General features: G+C 35.9%; 2 protein-coding genes and 1 pseudogene across 2 annotated transcripts; all 3 read right to left on the reverse strand.

The window, feature by feature from the left end:
• On the reverse strand, positions 2,369-3,905 carry LOC104752045 (annotated as a pseudogene).
• On the reverse strand, positions 7,315-9,723 carry LOC104752046 (receptor like protein 30-like). Its single transcript, XM_010474117.2, has one exon. It carries the CDS (start codon positions 9,672-9,674, stop codon positions 7,488-7,490), a length of 2,187 nt encoding a protein of 728 aa, XP_010472419.1. The 5' UTR covers positions 9,675-9,723; the 3' UTR covers positions 7,315-7,487.
• On the reverse strand, positions 10,749-13,476 carry LOC104752047 (transmembrane 9 superfamily member 10). Its single transcript, XM_010474118.2, has 6 exons — positions 13,284-13,476; positions 12,868-13,032; positions 12,671-12,780; positions 12,482-12,590; positions 12,296-12,408; positions 10,749-12,215 (listed from the first exon to the last, which is right to left on the reverse strand). The coding sequence occupies exons 1-6, from the start codon at positions 13,389-13,391 to the stop codon at positions 10,907-10,909; spliced, it is 1,914 nt and encodes a 637-aa protein (XP_010472420.1). The 5' UTR covers positions 13,392-13,476; the 3' UTR covers positions 10,749-10,906.

Genomic DNA, 17,941 nt, shown 5'->3' on the forward strand with positions numbered 1-17,941 from the left:
CTTGAATAAAAAGTTTAGTCAAGTACTAATTTGTTGATTTTATGCAAGAATCACGTGGATAGGAAAAATGTAGGTAGGAAAAAAAATCTATCAATAAACTTCCACAGATTTATCAGTTGAATTGTATAATCTAGAACTAGAGGGTTACGTATATATAGAAACTAGAAAAAAATCAGCGATACATCGAGAGACAATACTTTTTCTAGCCACGTGCGTGACTTCTTTTCTTGTTGAAGGTGTCGTGAGAACTTATTTCAATCCCTAAATTATGAATCTTCTTCTCATTCTCAACTGGAAGAGACAAGCTTGCTCCAACACCTCATTTATAATGAAGACGTGAAGCTCAACTACCTCAAAGAGAGATTGTGTAACATCCCGATTTTATAGTTGGGCCAGTTTATTCTGTTTCTAAGATCAGTCCATTAAAAGGCCCAAATGAAGCAAAACGATTAAAACGACAAAAGGAATGTCGTGTGGTGTATATGTATCTCCTTCTCCACTTTGCCGTCAAAGAGAAACGCAAACCTAACCCTAAAAACACACTAGCAGCTTGATTTGATCCTTGGAGATCTGAAGTCGTGATCTTGTTGTTGGTGATGTTGTTACCAAGAAGAAAGTTATCGAGAGGCCTTGTTGTTGTCGTGAGTCTCGTGGAGAAGAAGCGTTGTTAGAAGAACGTAAGCTTTCACCACCGTCGGTCACCACCGCTGGTTAGTCCGCCTCCGTGTGTCACCGGAGATGTCAGGCGTTGTCACCGGAGCAGTCGTGGTCCATCGGAGATATATTTAAGGGTAAGGAAACCCTATTTTCTTATGTAGCTTGCACAAGAAGTTACTGACCCTGTCTTATGATTTGTTGTTGTTCTTGCGTTGTTGAGCGATGAGGACCTAACCGCTGAAGCTTGAATGGCCGTGTCGATTTCAAGCCGCCGATCAGATCTGTCGAGAGTAATTGTCGAGAAAGGTAATCGATCGGTTGCACCTTGTCTCATGCTGGTGTTGTTGTGTTTTCTTCATTATTGAACCGAGAAGTTTAACGGACTTGACCAAAGATCGTAATTAAAATACAGAACCGGATTTTAATTGTTAAGGATGTGGGTTGACTTTTGTGGTGTTGATGTTACGTGTAATAGATGGTGGTTTCTTCAATTAGTTGGTTTGATTTATGGAATTGGTTATTAAATCAAACTCAGTTCATGGGATCGTAAAGATGAAGTTATGGTGGATTAAATTATTAGATTTAGGTCTAATTAATTTAATTGAGAAAACACCAAAATAACCAGTTAAATCAAGACTTTGGGTTGGGTTGTTTTTAAATGGATTAAATATTATGAATTAATATTTTTGTTATAATTTCTGATCCGGTTATCTAAACGGCTGCAGTTTCAGGATTGTTGTTGAAGTGGGTCTTCTGTTGATGCTAGATATAAACTAAGGATTCAATCCAATGGCTAAGGTGAGGGTGGTATTTGCGGATAACAGTAATCTCTTTCCTTATGTACTCTTTGATAGTTGCTGGGTATAGACTCAAGAATTGTTTGTTGATTGAAAATGTTTGTGTGGATTTGTGTGCATGGTAAGTAGGTTGTTAGTAACATGATATATGTGAAGCACAATAGGCACATGATTTGATGTTATGAGTTAACGTATATATCATATTATAAATATAATTATGAACATTCATGAGAATGAGAATGAGAATGAGAAAACAAAAGATACTTGAGGATGTTGGACTGTAATGGACCGACGGGTTCATTGCAGGTCATAAACCGCTGACGAGCAGTACGGGAAGAATCGAGCTATGGGCCGTGGTCTTCCAGGAATGGGGTTTGTGAGCCAGAAAAAGTGATAATGGCCAAACCTATAAGAAAGTAAAACTAAGATGTTTAAATGTGGTAGTTGCCATAGAAGTGAATAAACTAAGATGAAAGTTATTGAGGAGAAATAAGATGTTTGCTTGTTTGTTTGATTGATAAACATTCTGAATCTATGCTAAGTAATAGTTGTTGATTATATTTGGAACGTTATTACTGTATGTCCAGTGGGCAGAGTTTGATCTCCTCACTGAGTAAACTTGTTTACTCACCCCCTTTTTCCCCTTTTCTCCAGGTTAGTAAGTTTAAGAGTTGCAGTTTGAAGTTTGTTCGTTGGTGAATTTTAAAGAAAGAAACGTTTTTGGCCAGACCAGATGGATTACATGTTGTTCCGTCTTTTGCGACGGTACGGGTGTTACAGATTGGATCTGCAGGCGCCACATGAGGAAATTCGTGACAGTGAGTTTAGTAACGTTGGAAAGGTTGAGGGAGCTAATCTTGCTATGATACCATAAAGATATTATGAATCGTAACTTTATTTATATGTAACAAGGATAAATACAACTTATACAGCGTACGTAACTTTATATTTAGATGAAAATTATTCAAAAAGATCTCTTTTTATTCAAATGAAAGCGAACTGCGAATGTCAAACAAAAAATCGAAACAAAAAAGTGTTACCTTGAATATTGATGGCTGGATTAGATCAGGACTGGACGATTTAGGACAGCATAAGTAAGCAAGTCTTGATCACGGACAAACACCCGCGTGTCTTGCTCGGATAAGGTGATCCACGCTTCTACATCTTTACCGTCCTTTGAATCCATCATGAGCACACCTGATTTTTTGTTGCGGTTGGTATACATAACAGGTCCCATCCATACGGGAACTCCCCATCCGAGATCAACCTCGTAGAAAGGCTTTTTGCACCAGCTAGACATTGGGTATAAGTCTACGTCCAGTTTTGACTCTGACGTGAAAGCTCCCATCACATCCAACAAGTAGTAACCAAGTGTGTTTGTGGTGATACTACTGGTAGCAGTATTGTAGCCTTGGAGATTATCTTCGATCATCTCGTTGAAACCTTGTTTGGCCTTTCTAAAATCTGCGACGAGTTCGCCAATTTCCATTGGGCTATCTGCCTCTTTCTTCAGAAAGAATATGGATTGAAGGTTTTCCATGGCGTCCTGTGACAAAACATCAGAAGGGATCCTCATCCGCAAGTCCATGGCTTGAATCATTAGCGTTGACTTTGGAGCGGCCGAGTTAGAGTGTGAGGCATTTCTAGCACATCTCCATATAAGCGACGTGATGGCTTCCACACGTGTAGGTGCCGGGACGCTTTTGCTAACGGCCTTGCGTTTGAGCTCAGCGATCTTAGAGGATTCAAAGACGAATCTGTTGGTTACATACTTGTCTCCACCCACGGAAACGTCATCTTTAGAAGAATAGGTATGGGGAGGAGGGTAAATGGTAACTCCTGCAAATGGAGGAGTAGTCACGGCCACATCATTTGACTCCCATTTTGCCGTAGCGGCCCAGCCTTGGACGAAGTTCAGTAATGAGGCTGCATCACAGATCATGTGAGAGATGCCAATATTGACCGCAAATCCTGATCCTGACCCGAAGAAGCTGACCTTGACTCTCATCAACGGCCACGTCCCTGCAGATTCTCCCTCCTCGATTTGGGGGAAGAAGTCTTCTAAAGATTCGGTATCGACGTTTCTGAGGAAATCTGAGAGGATGACATCAGTGCGTGCCTCCGAGAACAGTACCCCTTCGTCGTTGCAGTTGATGGAAATGCCTTTTATACGTCCAGCTAGAGGATAGAAACGAGACAGAGTGTCGGACAAAGAGGTTTTCAGCCTCTTGGATATGATCTCTGGAGACTCTCCCGTGGCGGATTCATAGAAGAAGGTCACTGGCACGTAAACAACCGGAAAGCTGGATCGAACACGGATAGCTGAAGGTGATCAATAGGTGCAGGTGAAGAAGGCTTGATCACTTCTCTCCCTGTCGTTTCTAGCATCAATTCCATTGTCATCCGCAAAACCTTCTAAGTAAAACAATAAAACGTTTAAGGTGATATAGAGGTGCAGGTGAAGAATGCGTGATCATGTCTTAGATGTAATTGTTATATTTATAGAGAAATTTTGAAAATTTTGTAAAAATAATTTATATAAGATATAAAATTGATTTGAAACCGTAAATTTAATGTTCAAGAAAGCGCTAGGCCTTAATTAGACGGTGATCCAACGCCTAGCGCCTAGAACGCCTAATCGGAATTTAGGCGGTTTTAAGCGGTTTAGGCGTTTACACTATAAACTACTATATATATGATATTATGTACATAATTATACAAAATATGTATAAAAATAATAAAAATATTAAATCAAAAACAAAACAATAGATAAAAACATATTTCAATTCATTTTAAATAACAGATTAAACATTTATAATTATGTTTATAGAAATAAACCTTATAAATCTTAAATTTATGCAATTAAAATTTTAAAGATACACTAAAATGAGGATACTACAATTTTAGGCGGTCAAACCGGTCATCTAGCCGGTGCTATAATGCCTAGCGCCTAGACGGAATGGAGGGGACGGCTAGAATGCTTCTTGGAACACTAGTAATTATAGAAAATATAAGGTATATGAACATAAGTGAAAAGAGATATTTGCATCAATAACCTACGTAATCTATATATGAAGGGAGAAGTATCCATAGTTTTTTATATTATTTGGGATTAAGACGGAAAGTTGGCCCTTAAACACTAGTGTTCAATTCACATCTATAATAATACTTTTGTAATCTATACTATTAATAAAGGAGGAGTGTCCATAATTTTTTACATTAGTTGGGATAAAAAATTACATCAAATGTCATTGATCAGATTACATTAGTCGGCTATTTCGTATTCAATCTAAACGCTAGTGTTCAATTCATATTTAATAATTTTCTCTGTGCTGATATATACTCACTTTTAAAAATAATTCAAATTTCATACCCGAACTTGCCAAACCTTAAAAAATCATACATCGCTTGTCATGGCTGCTGACATGGATAAAAGTAGTTTTTTTTTAATGTAAAAATTTTTAATCTTTTTTTCGTAGAGACTAATAACTAATATTTAAACCGAGTTATGAACCCAAAATTTTTAATTTATCGTCTATAACTCTTCAAATCGCTTTTAGGAACATAATCTGATTCCCGAATCGTATTCGTATCATAAATATTATATATTCCCGTATCTGAGCTACTACTCCTGTATATGTTAATATTAAATGATGAGTCATCTCATCACTAACTACGTATGCAGATATTACATCCGTGATTCCCGGTGACAAAGAAGAAAATAAAGCACATGTTTTATTAGGGTCGTAACAACAATTTTTATGATTTGATTATCTTTATTACAAAAAAGTCCGTTTACTCTTTTTTTTTGTATTTGGTTGAATGGTAATACAAACGTGTCTGGGGAACAGAGGGGATATCAAGCAAAGGTTGAACCTAAAACCCTAAAAATAATATTGCTTTATATGGTGAAAGTTAATTAGAAAACAAAACACTATTATTAATGTGAATTTAAGAGTTAATATTGAAAGAAAAAAAATATGACCTTTTGAAATTCTACAAGTTATCTTGAAGTCTTTTTTTCAGCTTCTCAAATGTTCCAAAATTTGTATTAATTAGTCTCTCAAATTTGCTGAAAAGTTGGCTTAAATCATCTAAAAATTTTAGATACCTTTATATATTTCTGAAAATTAGTATATTATCATACATTCTTAAGGTATTAGGTATATATGAGTATTTCTGGAATTCCACGATCGAAATACTTATTGGGCATCCAAATTATATTTTTGTGACAAGACCCGAGTTGTCTTACTCAGTCCATAACTCCATATATTATCGCAGTTTATGATAGCTCCGAATAAAAGCTTGCTTGTTGGGATGTTGCTTTGCGAATAGTGCAGTACTTGTAGAAGAATGGTTCAAGCCTTCCAAGGCATTTTGTTCAAGTGTACATGTCAAGCTTCCATATATACACAAAGATATTTCCTTAATATATGCAATCAAATCATATATTAAGTGATTAAGATTTCTCCTTGATTACCAAGCTAAGAGATATGATTTGGTATAATCATATCCTACAATATCCTAACACCCTCCGTCAAGTTGGAGCATGCCGCTTGCAAATGCCCAACTTGAACTTGATCATGTCCTCATCTTCACATCTCAGTTTTGGTATTCATCACGGTGTTATACTCCACCGTTGAGTCAGCTCGGTTTTTTTTCTTGTTGGTTCGTCGATGTCACAACACAAGAGTTGTGTGTGACACAAGGATTCCTTCAAGTCGTGTTGGATTCCTTCAAATCGTGTTGGATTCCTTCAAATCATGCTCTTGTTTGTCGGATTCGTTGATACCTTCTTCATGTCCATCTTTTTGGACTCCACTGTCGTTTTTTCATCATCAGATCTTGGGCATCATTGGATTGAACTTGAGTGATAGTGGCTCATGAGTTCTCCGTCGCGGCAATACGCCGATGCCATTGTCTTCGTTGTCGTTGTCTTCATCACCATCGTCGTCTTAGATGGTCATCATAATCAATACTTGTGGATCGATCTGCTCTAATACCATGTCAAGAAAACATAATTTGGAAAAGGTTTTCTTATTTATTATCAATGACCATAAGCCTCTATATATACACAAATATATTTCCTTAAATAGTAGATGTAAGTCTTCCTAAATATATGCAATCAAATCATATATTAAGTGATTAAGATTTCTTCTTGATTACCAAGCTAAGAGATATGATTTGGTATAATCATATCCTACAATATCCTAACAGTACGTGAATGGAGATTTGGTGGCTCCCACTCTCACACGCTGTTATATACTTTTGTAAATCTCCTGTTTCGTGGGAAACAAGTAAACAGAGGACATGTTTACAAAGGACGGTTTTAAGCTCTTCCGCAGAAGCAGAGTACATAATGTCTTATAACGGTGAGTGAGATTATATGGATATAGCCACAGAAAATTTAATTCCATGTTCAGAAGTTGTTTCAACATCTATATTTCCATGTCAATATCCTGCACTATTTTTATCCTCTCATCTCATAGCTAACAACCTACATAAACTCTTGTTGTGCATTACGTTAATTAATTAGTTGCAGTATGGCTACGATTTAAATATCAACTTTTAATATCAACAGTCTTTTTTCTATCTTTAATATTATGTTTTTTTAGTTTCTTCTCAACGGTCTGAAATTTGTGTTAATCATCCATATTTGCTGCAAGTTAATTGGTTTTGAAACATTTAATTTTTTGATACCATCTTCCTAAAGTTTAGTATATATCAAAATATTTCTTAATCACTTAAATAATTAATATACCTCCCTTATATTCTCAAGGTATAATTTAAGTTTCTATGAAACTTCACGGATCAAAATGGTTAGGGGATTTAAGGGATGCATGGTAACGTGTGCGAGAAGAAAGAGTGTTTGGGAAATGTAACATGGACTAGGTTCGTTGACACATCCGTCAAAGATGTTTATTACAAAAACCATAAATACATATAGGAAATTACAAAACACAAACGGAGGTGGTCAACGAGCACATTCTATCAAACTTCACAAATACGTATAGAGAGGACAAGCGAAAGTGGTCAACGAGCACTTCTGATGACTGCTCTGGGCTTGTTTCTACCAAACTTTTCCACGAACCACTCATGGTTGCGTGAAACGAAGATATTTCCAATCACCAATCCGCAGAAAACACCAGGCCCATATGCTATTGCGGCTGCTATCCAGTAAATGATCACTTGTTCATCGGGTTTTAACATTTCCTCTGTTTCTTGTGGTGTAAGACTTGGGACAGGAGGTTTTCCACAGATGTCCTTGAGATTGGTGAGTTTGGGATTGTCCATAAATGAAGAACAATTTTGGCGCTGAAACTGTGTGCCTCGAGGTATTGGACCTTCAAGATTGTTGTAGGAGAAGTTCATGGTGGAGAGAAAGGAGAGGATACCAAGATGTTGAGGAATTTGACCTGACAAATTATTCCGGGATAGGTCTAATGCCTCAAGGTTTGTCAAATTAGCCAATGACTGAGGTATGTTGCTTGTGAATGCATTACCAGACAAGTTGAGCAGATGCAATTCCTTTAACAATCCAATAGATTCAGGGATGTTCCCACAAAATTTGTTTTCTGAAAAGTCAATGGCTATGAAGTCTTTTCGGATCCTCTCAAATTCTGTATCTACTCCTTTATGCACCATTTCCATCGAATAACGGTAGTGGTCATCGTAATGCACAATAATCTCCATGTATTCATCATCCGCGTTTAATGTGATCATTTCACGCCAGTTGGAAAAATAGAAAGCAGGGATGGTTCCACTGAAGCCATTATGCGAGACATCGACGATTTTTACATTTTGAAACCCAATGGATACATTTTGATGATACAACGGCCCATAAAATTGGTTTGATCGGAGGATGAGGATGTTTAACGATGATAGAGAACCCAACCAAAATGGAAACTTATCCTTGAAGTGGTTGCTTTCAACATTCAAAATTTCCAGATCTTTGCAGTTATGCAAGGATTTTGGAAGCTTTCCTTCCAACTGGTTGCGACTAATGTCAAGTGCCCTTAACTCAGTAGCATTGACAAACATATCTGGAACAGTTCCACTGAAATTGTTGTTTTGCAGATTAAACACTTCTAGGGCATCAGTGAAATCCCTTAAACATTGAGGAATTGATCCGATAAACATATTGTTGGACAGATCTAACAGCATCAAAGATTTTTTAATCTTGCAGATCCAATGGAGAAATGGTCCACGAAATGAATTCGAATCAAGAAGCAAAACACGCATAATTTCTCGATCGTAAACTTGTAATGGTTTTTCAAAACTGCTAAAAGAGTTGTTAGAAAGTTTCAACTCAAATAACTTCCATAAGCAACCTGGTATTTTACCTTCCAACCTATTATTGGAAAGTCTAAGACGAGTGAGGTGGACTAACTGAGATATAGATTTGGGGATGGGCCCAATGAAATTGTTGGAACTAAGATCTAAGATGTCGAGACTGAGAAATTTAAATATAGACTCAGGGATTGGGCCATCGAGTTTGTTATGAAAAAGGTTTAGATAAGAAAGTTTAGAAAATGAAGATGTATTCCCAAAATCTATAGGTCCCTCGAAGAGGTTATTCTGCAAAGAAACAAATTGTAACGAAGAAATCGTGAACAAGGATGTAGGAAAAGACCCAGAAAACGAGTTTCTACGCACATCAAAAGACTCCAAGGACTGGACTCTACTCATGTCAGGTATTTTGCCGCTTAATTTGTTATCGCCCAGCTCGAGGCTCCTTAGTTGGGTCAAGTTTCCCACTGAAGCTGGAATTTGACCAACCAATTCATTATACGAAAGATCAAGCTCCATGAGATGAGAAAGGTTTCCTAATGAAGAAGGAATCTCTCCATAAAGATTGCCAAGGGCTAGGTTTTGAAGATACTGGAGTTTGAAAAGACTACTATTTGGTTTCAAAGAGTTTTTGTTCAAAGGGATGTTGGAAAGGTAAAGTGAAATCACCTTGCCAGATTTATCATCGCACGTGACACCCTCCCAAGAACAGCAATCACTGCTCTTCTTCCATGAACTCAAATTATAAACACGGTTGGATTCATTTACCGGAAACTCGTGTTTGATCTCCAGAAGAACATCCCTCTGGTCATGGCGGCAATGGTGGAACGTGGGAGAAGCGAAAGTGTATATGACAAAGGAAAACGAGAAAACGAAATACAAGGTAACAACAACAAGACCAGGAAAGGAATAAGACTGGTTTGGAGTCATCGTTACCCTCTAATTTCGTTTTGGTTTGTGATGGGCTATGATTATGGCTTCCGCAGCTCTCTTTAAACAGAGGACAAAAGGACAAAAATACAACCTACTGTGGAGCTCTTGACTTTGGGTCAACTCGTTGGTCTTTTCCTGTCGTCAACTCATTACTTCCACCCACCTCGTAATTTATCCATCACACACTACTCTATTGACTTGACTTGTGAGATTTTTACTATATTCTAAAATCTTTTTTTTTTCTGGTGGTAAAATCTATTCTAAAAATATGTTCCTGAACAGAAAAAAATAAAAATAAATAACAAACGATTGAAAGGATGTTAACGCTTCGTCTTATGTCTTAACTAACATAAAAGCAAATGATGATTTCGGGGGTGTATTCAACTTGACATTTTAGGTGATTTGTGTGAAATTTACAAATTATAGGTTATTCAATCATAAATTTTAAAAAGTCTATTAAAATCCAAACTGGTGATTTAAAAATATACTTTAAAATATATTCAAAACAGTTTTGTGGATTATGATTTTAATAATTTTTAGGATTCTGCAGGATTTATTTAGTTAAAAATACATAAATCCAAATCTCATGGTTTTAGGTGGGATTTGAAAGAATTTTTTAGAAAATCATATGAACTTCCCTAAATTCTATCAAAATTCTAAATTTTCTAAATTCCATCAAATTCTCCAAAATCATGGTTTGAATACACTCCCCCAAATCGTGTTGTTTATTGACACATTTTGCAGTAAAATTTATAAGCCAAAATCTGTGAAAGGTTTTTGGAAAAAAAAAAAAAAATAGGTACATCCGCAAATCTAGCTGGTTATGTAAAACAAATTTAAAGATTATTTAGATTAGCTACCGAACCAGAATGCTAAGCCAGTGCAATCCAACCATGCTCAAGAGAAGGTCGAAGTTCTTAAGCCTAAGCGTAGTTTCAATTATCTACAAACAAAACTCCCTAAACAACCGTACACGTAAGGGTTGTACGGTAATTTCTGTTAGATCAAAGGGAACAAAACGAGGAATCTTTACTGGCGATAGCTGCAAGTCCATGTTATTATGAGAGACAATTGTTTGACACAATTCAGCTTTTTGTATGTTTGCAATAAAATAAAGTTTCTGTGTACATATCTCAAAATTATCACAAATGTTTTCTAAGAAAGAACTACAACAAGATAACAATGAAATAGAGAACTGAAAATAGCTTTCTCAGAATGTGATCAAAAGATCAGTCAATCTTAACTGAAGAGTAGATAAGCCTGGTGAACCAAAAGCATGCGTAGAAACCAATTGCGCCGGTGAAAACGAAGAATACATATGAGACAATAAGCATATACCCGAAGTAGAGGATTCCAGAGACGAGCTTCGTGATCTCGAGCTTAGTGTAGAAGTAAAAGGCGGCATAAAGAAAGAGGTAAACCGCAGAAGAGCCTGATGTTAAGTAAGATCTCCACCACCATTGATAGTCTTCACTACAGAGTTGAAAATAACAGAGGACGACTGTGATCTCTGCGCAGGTGATGATCAAAATGATGAACACGATGAAGAGGAACCCGAAGATGTAGTAGAATTGGTGTAACCATATCGAGGTAAGTATGAAGAAGAGCTCGATGAAGACTGCACCAAATGGGAGAATGCCACCGATCAAAATGGAGAAGATTGGGTTCATGTACCAGGCTTGTATTGGGATCTGCCTTGGAATCTTGTTGGTTTTCACAGGATCTTCGGGTGCAGGTTTCCTAAAACCAATGTAGCCACCGATGAAAACAAGCGGAACAGAGATGCCGAACCAGAGGACTACAAGGGCAAACATTGTACCAAACGGGACAGCACCAGATGACTTTTGTCCCCATATTATGGCATTAAGGACAAAGAAGGCGACAAATATTGTAGCAGGGAACATGATTGCAGTTTTCAGAGCGATCTTCTTCCATTCAGTTCCTCTTAACGTTTTGTAAAGGCGTGAAGACGCGTATCCCGCCAAGAGTCCCATGAAAACCCAAAGCAAAAGCATAGCAGTCATAAGACCACCACGGTTTGAAGGAGATAAAAAGCCAAGACAAGCAAAGATCATGGTGACAAGAATCATTCCAAAGCATTGAACTCCAGTGCCTGCATAGACACAGAGCAACTCCGGGTTTGTTGGCGGTCTGAAAACATCTCCATGTACCAGTTTCCAACCTGTCTCTTCGAGAGCCTCTTCATGAGTTTCTAACTGATTGTAGTTGGAGATATCTCGGTAGAGTGTTCTTAGCATGATCATAGCAACCATACCAGAGAGGAAAAGAACAATCATCATGGAATTAACGATAGAGAACCAATGAATCTGATCATCAGCCATCAAAAGGTAAGTGTCCCACCTCGACGCCCATTTCACCTCACTTTCTTGGAAATCAACGTCATATGTGAAGATAATCTCGTTCCCTTCTTCAACCTCCTGAGGAGACTCAGAGTTAGTAACTGCACGCTTTGTATGCGGATCACATGTTGTTAACCGAGCCTTTTCATTCCATTGACCTTCGTATTCATGCTTGATACTGCATTGAGATTAAAACCAGTAGATGTTAAGTCTACACAATATAAAGAGTTTAAGGTCCTTAAAATCACAAAAAGTTACCTGAAAGGCTTGACTTCAAAGCCAACGATCCTTGAAGAATCGGTCTCTATATCTCTGTGATACTTAACAGTGAAGGTCAAGTGGTTGTGGATAAAATACTTTTCCTCCTTTTTCTACAGGAAAATGAAACAAATAAGAAATCCTTCCATTAAAACATATATAGCAAATGTGATGATGAGCTCTTACACCAACAAAGATGCCCTTGAGACCAACATGGAAACCATGCTGATACACAACAACATTGTCCTGATCTGGCCTTTTCACTGGAACAACTAGTGGAAGGTTGTCCAAAATCCTGCACAATAAATCAATCTTCCTAATGAAAACAGAAGAAAACACATTCCAACCAAAGGCGACGAAATCAAATCTCCTCACATGTTGACTCGATACTCATCAGCAATCTTCTCCTTCAACGCCTTGGCTGTTTTCTTATCGAGCTTTACGCGACAAACCGCAGCACACATCTGTGATTCCCTCATTTTAAACTGCAACAAAGAAACAAACATACATATAAAAATCTCATCAAACTACAATTTTAAACAAGACACATAAAGAAAGAACCAAGAACATACCACAAAAGGCGAGTTCTCAATCCGATCGCCACGAAGAACTTCACCGAGATTCTCAGCACTATCAACAATATGTTCTGGACGACAATAAGGAAGAGAATAGTATGAATATGGAAGCTGTGTCTTTGTAGATGTCAGTTTATTAACTTTCACCATCAAAGCATCTCCCTGCAAAATAAAAAAAATCATAACTTTAAAGATCAAAAATCGCACAAATCTCATAAAACAGAGCCATAGATCCAATTTTAACAAGATAACTTGATCAATTGCATCGGATCTAAACCAGGAACAAATCAAATACTCGATCAAACAAGAATCATTGTGAATCAAAGCTATAATGAGCCCAAATTTGAAGCTGCATTTACGAAACACACAAGAGAAAAGACAGATTCGGATACAGAGGTGACTTTGTGACTAACCATTTGAAAATCTTGTGGAGCGACGCCGGGAAGGTAAAATCCATTGACATTGACATTGAGAAAGAAGAAGAAGACAAGGGTGACGATCAAAATCCGAACTTTCGCCATGGATGTGCTCGATTTCTTCGTCTTCGTCGTCTTCGTGTAGTGAGGTTTCTTAAATGCAGAAGAAGAGAGAGAGAGGGAAGAACATGGCAATTGGACGATTCGTGGCCGTTGGATTGTTTTAGTTTTCTCGTTTAATCTAATCAACGGTTGAGATTACTCGTTTGGAGCTGTCGGTGATTCTTCTTCTTTACATCAGTTAATCCAAATATCAAAGTCAACACTTTTTAAGGTAAAAAAATACAAATTTTTATTGACACTGATAAAGTTTTACGTAAGTGTGAATCTATGGAAACGATTTGTTAATTTTTTGTTGTTGTTAATTTAGTAGATTAGGTGAAACTTGTTTACGTAGCAAAGTAGAAATGAGTTAGTGTGGAGGATACGAATAGTTATGGAAAAGTATTGAAAGGATCAAACAAAAATAAATAAATCATGAAAGACCAATTTTATTTGGTAAATGAGAGTGACCTGCTAACGATTCTAGCAAATTTTGAAACCTACGTACGTACACTGTACACACCACTACACCAGCAGCCTGCATCCACCTTCACACGTAAATAAATGCATATTTACCAAGAAAAAAAATGACAAGTTAAATACACATACACACAACATAAACCTGCAATTTGCTAAATGTATAAATCTATAATTAGGAATTGTAGAAACTAAGTTCTATAGTTTTTATTCTACTAGGTGTATTTAGCCACACGACGCGTGGCTTATTGCATATATTTGTAATAATAATAATATACTTAATTACATAAGTTATTTTAATATTTTTAGTTTTGTAAAAAGTTTATAACCATGTAAGAAAATTAATCTTTTACTTTTTTTTATTTGAAACGAAAATCTTTATAAATAAGAATGAAATTCTATATTTTTCTCATCTACAATTTATTAATATGGCATTTAAATATTTTGTTTGTTTATTCATATAATTATATATTCCCTCAGTTTTTAATACTCTCTCTGTCTCACAAAGATTGATGTTTTGGAATATTTTTTTGTCCCACAAAAATTGATGTTTTGTAAATTTCAAGAAGTAATCATTGAAAATATTTAAATTTTTTGAATTGTTATTGGTTTATATTTTCTCTCTCTACCAAAAAGTAATTATAAATTAATTTATAAATAAAAACTAAAATTTTTCTTAATATGTGTGAAAGTGTCAAAACATCAATCTTTATAAAACAGAGGGAGTATTAGATTTTTTAGAATTATGCACACAAATAAGAATTATTAATAATTGTCTACATGCGTTGGTCATCACATTTAGTTTCCTTCAAGTTTTGTCTGGCTTTTCTGTATCTAATAGATGTTATCCTTCTAGTATACCACATATACAAGACAACTATACTTACTTACCAAATTAGAAAGAATGTAAGGGTGTTTTTTTAGGAAAATTTTCATTCTAACACATTTTTCCGATATTTAATAACCCAATAGCACATTTTTTGTCCACAAGGCACTTTTAGCCCTCATTTACACTATTCATTTATTTTTCATATAATTTTACCCATCATCTAGTTATAAATGGATTCTGGTTTCTAACTACAATGGTTTCACCATTAGATGTTCCCCTCCATTTGTAACTAAGGGGGGTGTATTCAAACCATGATTTTGGAGAATTTGATAGGATTTAGGAAATTTAGAATTTTGATAGATTTTAGGGAAGTTCATATGATTTTCTGTAAAATTCTTTTAAATCTCACCTAAAACCATGAAATTTAGATTATTGTATTTTTAACTAACCAAATCCTCCAAAATCATCCAGAATCCTAAAAATTATTAAAATCCTAATCCACAAAACTGTTTTGAATTACAGTGGATTTTAAAGTAGATTTTTAAATCATCAGTTCAATAACAGTGGATTTTAATGGATTTTAAAATACATTTTTAAATCATCAGTTCAATAACAACAGATTTTAATAGACTTTTTAAAATTCATGATTGAATAACATAGAATTTGTAAATTTCACACAAATTACTTAAAATGTCAAGTTGAATACATCCCCCTAAAAAAAACTGATCGTGCTATTGTAGTTTTTGTAGGTGCCTAGGCCTCCAAATTAAATGTTAGCAGCCGTATGTAAACGTTTTCTTTTGCGTGGATAAGAAAACATGAAAGAATAGGGTTTTGTTTAACAAAACATGGGGGCTAGTATAGTTATGCTTCTTTATCATTTTTTTGGTTGTTTTCTTGGGATTTCAATATTGTTTTGTTGCTCTTTGTGGATTGTGATATGCTCAAATTAAACCCTAGAACTACTCTCTCAAATTAAGAGGTCATTGTAATACTTAGGGGTCGAATACCACAAGGACTCAAGTCTACACAATAAATTATAGAGTTTTGTAAGTAAGCTAAACAAGTTGATTTAAATTAAAAAGATAATGCAAAATATTAAATAAAACTGTTGTAAATTCAGAAGATCAAAAAACTAGGTCCAGGAAATATCTCAGGAGATTATAAAATATTAAATCAATAATTAAATAGGATTCAAGCAATTAAAATCAGATCTAGAACTCTAAACACTTTTGTAAAATAAATCAGTTCTCACTGCAAATATTATCTAAATTTAAAATCATAAAATCCAAATCTCTTTGCAAAATTCTATGTTAAAAATCAGCTTTAAAAACATGTTTAGATTGTTCACAAAATTACTAAATCAAATCTCTTTGCAAAAAGTAATTTTGCTCATCAAAAGGTTTTATCAGGAAAATCAATTATATTCTCATATCAATCAATAATCCTAAGATCTAAATCCAGATGGCTAATCAAAGATCTAACATTAAGAACAACCTATGATGAAGATTTAGAAAGATAAAGAATCCTAAATAAACAGATCTAATAATTCATAAAATCCCTGTGAAAAACCCTGAATCTAACAAGCAAACTACTCAGAAATGTTTAATGAAGAACAAGACATAATTATGAATAACATGCAATAAATATTAAAAAGTAAAAGAGGGAGTTCAGGAATTCTTCTCTCGAAGGAGTTCTTATCTCTCTCCCAAAAGCTCTCAATATCTCTTCTCCCAAAAAGGTTTCAGAGAATAAAACTTGCTAGAATAAAACTTAAGGGTTTCTAAAACCTAAAAATACTATTTATATGTCCTAAAACACGTCAGGGACTTGTGTTGCAAATATGGAAAACTTCGGGCAACTTTGTAAAACTTCCAAATTTGTGATCCTTCATCGGCTGAAGAGGGTGTCGACCGATGCTCCTTTGGTGTCGGTCGATGCTCCAACTCTGATCCGAGTCCAAATTGATTCTTCAAGATTTATGCTCCAAAATGATCCAGATTGCTCCACTTTGCTCCTTATGTGCCAAAGTCTTAGAAAACCTGCAAAGACTCAAAAACATCCTAGAAAACAAATCAAAAACTCAAAAAGACTCTTTATATCATGGTTAAAAACTATAAAAACCATGATATATCAACTCCCCCAGACTTAGCCTTTGCTTGCCCTCAAGCAAAACATAAGCTTAGACATTCGAAAGAGGTTTTGAAAACACAGAAACTCATTTTCTCTCTAAGGTACTGCCATGACCATCCAACCATAATCCATATGCTTAGCAGACAAATCCAAATAGAACCACCATGTACTTCTCCGTTGACATTCGTAGCATCCCAAATTCAAACCAAATTCCACTACTTCCACCATTAAACCTTCATCGGTGGGCCTCATCAACTTGATCAATGTCAAGAACCTTCTAGACTCATTCCCGTACTATACCATAACAAGAAATATATAACCTTTTACAACCCATGGTATTTTTCCTCTCCCCTAGACTTATTCTATTATTATCTTCCTTTGAGCTTTGCTTTGCTGTTTTTTTTTATTATTCTTTTTCTCAAAGTTGTAGGCGAATAATGGGGTCATCGGTAATTTACCTACCCCTCGCTTCCAAGCTTTGTGTGATCATTTGACTCAATAAAAACAAAAATCGGTTTTGACATAATAAAAACAAGAACTATGTTAGTAGTTAGTACTATCTTCCCCCAAACTTAAACGACACTATCCCCAGTATTTTCAAGCCTAAGATTGGCAAAAGAAAAATAAAATAAATATAATTCAAAATCAAAAGAAAAAGAAAAACCTACCAGTGGGTTGCCTCCCACTAAGCGCTTGTTTTCAGTCATTAGCTTGACTGTGGTGAAGCTCAGGCATAGGGTGGATCAGAACATGGTAGTGAATGTCTCCCATAGCATGACCTTTTCATCCAAGGTGGTGTATAAGCAGTAGAAGAGTGAGGTCTACCAAGGACATGAGAAACAAGACCAGGGCGGGATTTTGGGATGGGTTTGCTTCTTTTATGTCCGTCAAATTCATCAACAGAAGAAACAAGCGCTCTATGATAATCTCGTGGCTTGGTTAACTGCAAAACAATATTTGTACCTTTGAAAGCCTTGTTGATGATAGGAGGGGGTTTGGGTGAAGAAGATGCATACCTTTTCCTTACCTGAGGACTATTGAGTGTGGAATGGGGAGGTTTCTGTTTGGAAACAGGTTTCTGACTAGGAGCAACTGTTTTGGACAAGTTCGGTCT

Source organism: Camelina sativa, chromosome 16, assembly GCF_000633955.1.
Source record: "Camelina sativa cultivar DH55 chromosome 16, Cs, whole genome shotgun sequence".
Taxonomy (NCBI): Eukaryota; Viridiplantae; Streptophyta; class Magnoliopsida; order Brassicales; family Brassicaceae; genus Camelina; species Camelina sativa.